Source organism: Papaver somniferum, unplaced genomic scaffold, assembly GCF_003573695.1.
Source record: "Papaver somniferum cultivar HN1 unplaced genomic scaffold, ASM357369v1 unplaced-scaffold_154, whole genome shotgun sequence".
NCBI classification, from domain to species: Eukaryota; Viridiplantae; Streptophyta; class Magnoliopsida; order Ranunculales; family Papaveraceae; genus Papaver; species Papaver somniferum.
This window is the reverse complement of record NW_020624820.1, coordinates 8804907-8808504: the sequence shown is the minus strand read 5'-3', so window position 1 is coordinate 8808504 and position 3598 is coordinate 8804907. Positions and strand designations below refer to the sequence as shown.

The 3598-nt window shown below is 35.0% G+C and overlaps 1 protein-coding gene and 1 non-coding gene across 3 annotated transcripts; both read right to left on the bottom strand.

Moving 5' to 3' along the window:
• Positions 1-1096: 1096 nt before the first annotated feature.
• Positions 1097-2817, bottom strand: LOC113336922 (chaperone protein dnaJ C76, chloroplastic-like). Of its 2 annotated transcripts, none has more exons than XM_026582633.1 (7): positions 2452-2817; positions 2280-2360; positions 2167-2204; positions 1985-2073; positions 1833-1916; positions 1642-1750; positions 1097-1539 (listed from the first exon to the last, which is right to left on the bottom strand). In XM_026582633.1, the coding sequence occupies exons 1-7, from the start codon at positions 2764-2766 to the stop codon at positions 1422-1424; spliced, it is 834 nt and encodes a 277-aa protein (XP_026438418.1). In that variant the 5' UTR covers positions 2767-2817; the 3' UTR covers positions 1097-1421. The 2 variants fall into 2 exon arrangements, with proteins under 2 accessions (XP_026438418.1, XP_026438417.1); XM_026582632.1 differs by having other exon boundaries at positions 1642-1731.
• On the bottom strand, positions 1112-1185 carry TRNAT-AGU. The gene has a single exon. It is a non-coding gene; the product is annotated as a tRNA-Thr (tRNA).
• Positions 2818-3598: the final 781 nt, after the last annotated feature.

Here is a 3598-nt window from a genome sequence, read left to right as displayed (position 1 = left end):
CTCAGTTTCCGATTAGGTTATTAGCTGTTTTTCTCCTCCTCACTCGACTGATGATGAAAAATAGATTTATTCTCTAATGATTGGAGCTTGGATAATATGGAAGGATAATTATGACGCAGCTTTCCAGGGAGTATCACTTAACCCTCATAACACTGTGCATAAAATTATTTATCATCTTGCTTCTCATATGCATGCTTCCAATAACTTGCTATGCTCTGAATCTAACAATATCAATGTGTCTAGATTGATACCACCTTTAGAAGGGGTTATTAAGTTCAATATTGATGCCTCTTTAATTTGATCACCATACTAACCAATTTGGAACTGGCATTGTAATGCGTGATTTTACAGGTTGCTGCCTTGGAATTAAAGGAACTTATGGAAGTGGAGCACAAACCCAGAAGCTGTGGAGCGTATGGCTATTCGTGAGGCTTTGCACTGGGCTAAGAGAATGCAGCTTACAAGAATTCAAATAAAGGCATACGCAAAGATGGTCATTCAAACTATCAATAGGCATTCACTTTTAATACTGTGGGAGAATAGGAATCTAATAAAGGAGATCAAACATTTAATCTCTAGCTTTATTTCATGTACCTTTGATTTTGTTAGTCGTGACGATAATCAGGTAGCTGATGCTCTAGCTAAGTCAGCTAAAGAGTCAGGTTCACCTTTTGAAAGTTTTAGTAACTTTGAAACTTCAATCTGTAGCCTCCTGACAGGAGACCAAAACCTCATTCATTAATAATATAATTTTCAGTTATCAAAAAAAAAAAAAAAACAGTTAAAAGAAATAAATAATAAAAAAAAAATTTATTGCGTTACACCGGAAAAAAAAAAGAAAGAACTTCATTGCTTTCATTGAGAGTTGAACTCAAGAACTTCATTGCTTCATTGATAAAAAATTATTGTTTTACCCCGGAAAAGAAAAAAAAAATTTATTGCTTTCATTGAGAGTTGAACTTTCAGTTATAAAAAAAAAGAAAAGAAAAAAAGTAAAAAGAAATAAATAATAAAAAAAAAATTTAAAAAGAAAAAAGAAAAAAAAACAGTTAAAAGATACAAATAATGAAAAGAAATTATTGTTGTACACCGGGAAAAAAAAGAACTTCATTGCTTTCATTGAGAGTTGAACTCAAGACCTCCCGCTTACTAAACGGGTGCTCTAACCAACTGAGCTATGAAAGCTTGTTGGAAGTGAGGTGTATGATTTTTACTTTATTCCAAGAAGTGCAATCACTTGAAATTTAGATTTCATAAATTTGCACCAGGTTTGAAAAGTTAGATCAGATAAGTGTACGGTAAATCATACAATATTAAATCAAGTAACAGGATACACAGTCTTTGTTATCTTGCAGAGATATGTGTTGTACTGCTTGCTTAGCAAGGAGGTCTGCAAACTTTGGTTATTTTCATTACCAATTTTAAAAGCTACTCTTCTTCTTTGGTTTCTGATATCTACTGTTCTCAAACTTGGCTTTAGTAATGAGAGAATACAAGATATCCGCTTCAGCCGTTGTACCCACCGGTGACTCCAAAATACTACATAAACATGTACCCAACATCAAATAAATCAACCAAAAAACAACCGTATTGCCTTAACATCTGTAGTTGAAAATTTAGTTCTAGCACTAGTTTTAGTACCTGCTAAGTAATTCCTCCAAAATAATTCGCTGTGATGGCGTAACGTAATGGATACATTTTCTCGGGCACCCGCTAACAGCAATCTGAATCCTGTAGTCATTTCCTTGCCCTGTTTAGTTGTGTGTGTACCGATAATGTTCAAGACAGGAAGCTAGGAATGTTTTGCATAAACATATGTAACAAATGCCAACCTTGAACAGTTGCGCGTGCCGTTCCTGTCCATGAATCAAATGAGAAGGCACTCGGCACGGCTTTTACACATGAAGATGGACATCCTGAAACCACAAGCATTTTTAGCTGATTCGCGTCCAACAGCATTATTGAGTTAAATAGGTTGTAGTACCTTTGCCAATACAAAGAGTTTCGTTGATGAAAATATCGAGAGCCTCACATTCCGGCTCATCGAAAGGATCTACATCACTTAATTCGTCCCTAATATTGACACCAAAGCGTCACATTCTTGGTGAAAAAGCGCAAGAGAAGAACTTCTATTGAATGCCAATTCAGGAGGATAGTGAGTGTTACCTGTCGATGTTGTTGAATCCAGGATTCTTAGATATAATCTGTTTCAGGCCAATTTAAAATGTATTAGTACATGCGCTTAAAATTGCAATTTAGAAGACTAAGTATCATCCTACCTCATAAGCTGTGATTACTTGACGAATCATGTCATCCGAGTTGTCGACATCTTTGCTCACGTCCGGATGATATTGCTTCACCTAAACATACAGCAATAGAGAACCAAAATACATTATCATTTGCAAATTTAATCAACATTTATTTTTTCGGTGCTGCTAGAAATGTGATTACTTTTGATCGGAAAGCAGACTTGAGTTCGGCAAATGTACAATAAGGACTAACGCCGAGTATTTCATAAGCAGACGACAATGAAAGTGGGTATTCTCCTCTGCCGTTGCCTTTACAGTGTAACGTAAATGAAGATGGCACAGTCGATCGATGACAAGAATGTAAGCAAATTTGGTTGTGAGTGAAGTTTTTGTTTAGATTAAACGGAAATGAGCTGCCAAGAGTGGCCAAACCATTAAAGATGTAATTGCTGATTAGAGTTTTAGGATTTGAAATTGAAGCTGAATATAGAGCTGTTTTGCTAATTAATGGTTCCATTATTATCTCATTCTGGCCACTGATCAAAATGTGTCTAGTTTTAGTTACAAGTATTTGTGACCACAAAAGAAAAGTACACGACTTATCCAGAAGGTATATAAATATTTTTTTTTTGCTTAACATTTGCTTATCAGGAAAACCGAAATTAAAGTCCACGTACCGGTACACGCACCATTGGAAGTTCACGTCCCGTGAAAATCTACTGGAATTTGTGAATTGAACACAAACTTATTTCGGGTACTTAAGTCCGCGTATAAGTCCGCGTATTTAGGTTGGTTATTTTCTAAAAACGATTATACGTGAATTTAAACTTATATAAACTAAGGAATGCATATTTGCAAACTGTGACTATAAAATTCATGAATAGTGTAAAGACCCTCAAGATCGTCAACGCTATTAGACTAGTCAAGAGACGTTTTGGCCAATAATAACTCGATTAGTTTAACACGAACGATAATTAATATGAATCAATCTAACACCGATCTAGATACGAAACTAATATCGTTAGATAAATCTCGAAAAATTGTGCATAATACACTACTCACATGCGTCATTCGGACACTGGGTAAGAAACTTATGAGTTTTAGGGTCATCCATTTTTAATATAACCTTTCTCTTCCATTTTTCTTTTCTTTTATGGAATGATATTAGTTTGGGAAACTGAGTAGGTCCAGGTTCTTTTTCCAACCATTAGCCGTCATTGGGTTTTAACGGAATTCCCACCAAAATTTGTGTGGAATAAAAAAAAAATTAAAACTACCACCAAACCCACTTTTGTATTTTTATTTTTTTAACCATGAAACCCACGTCCAGAAAATTTCACACATGCACT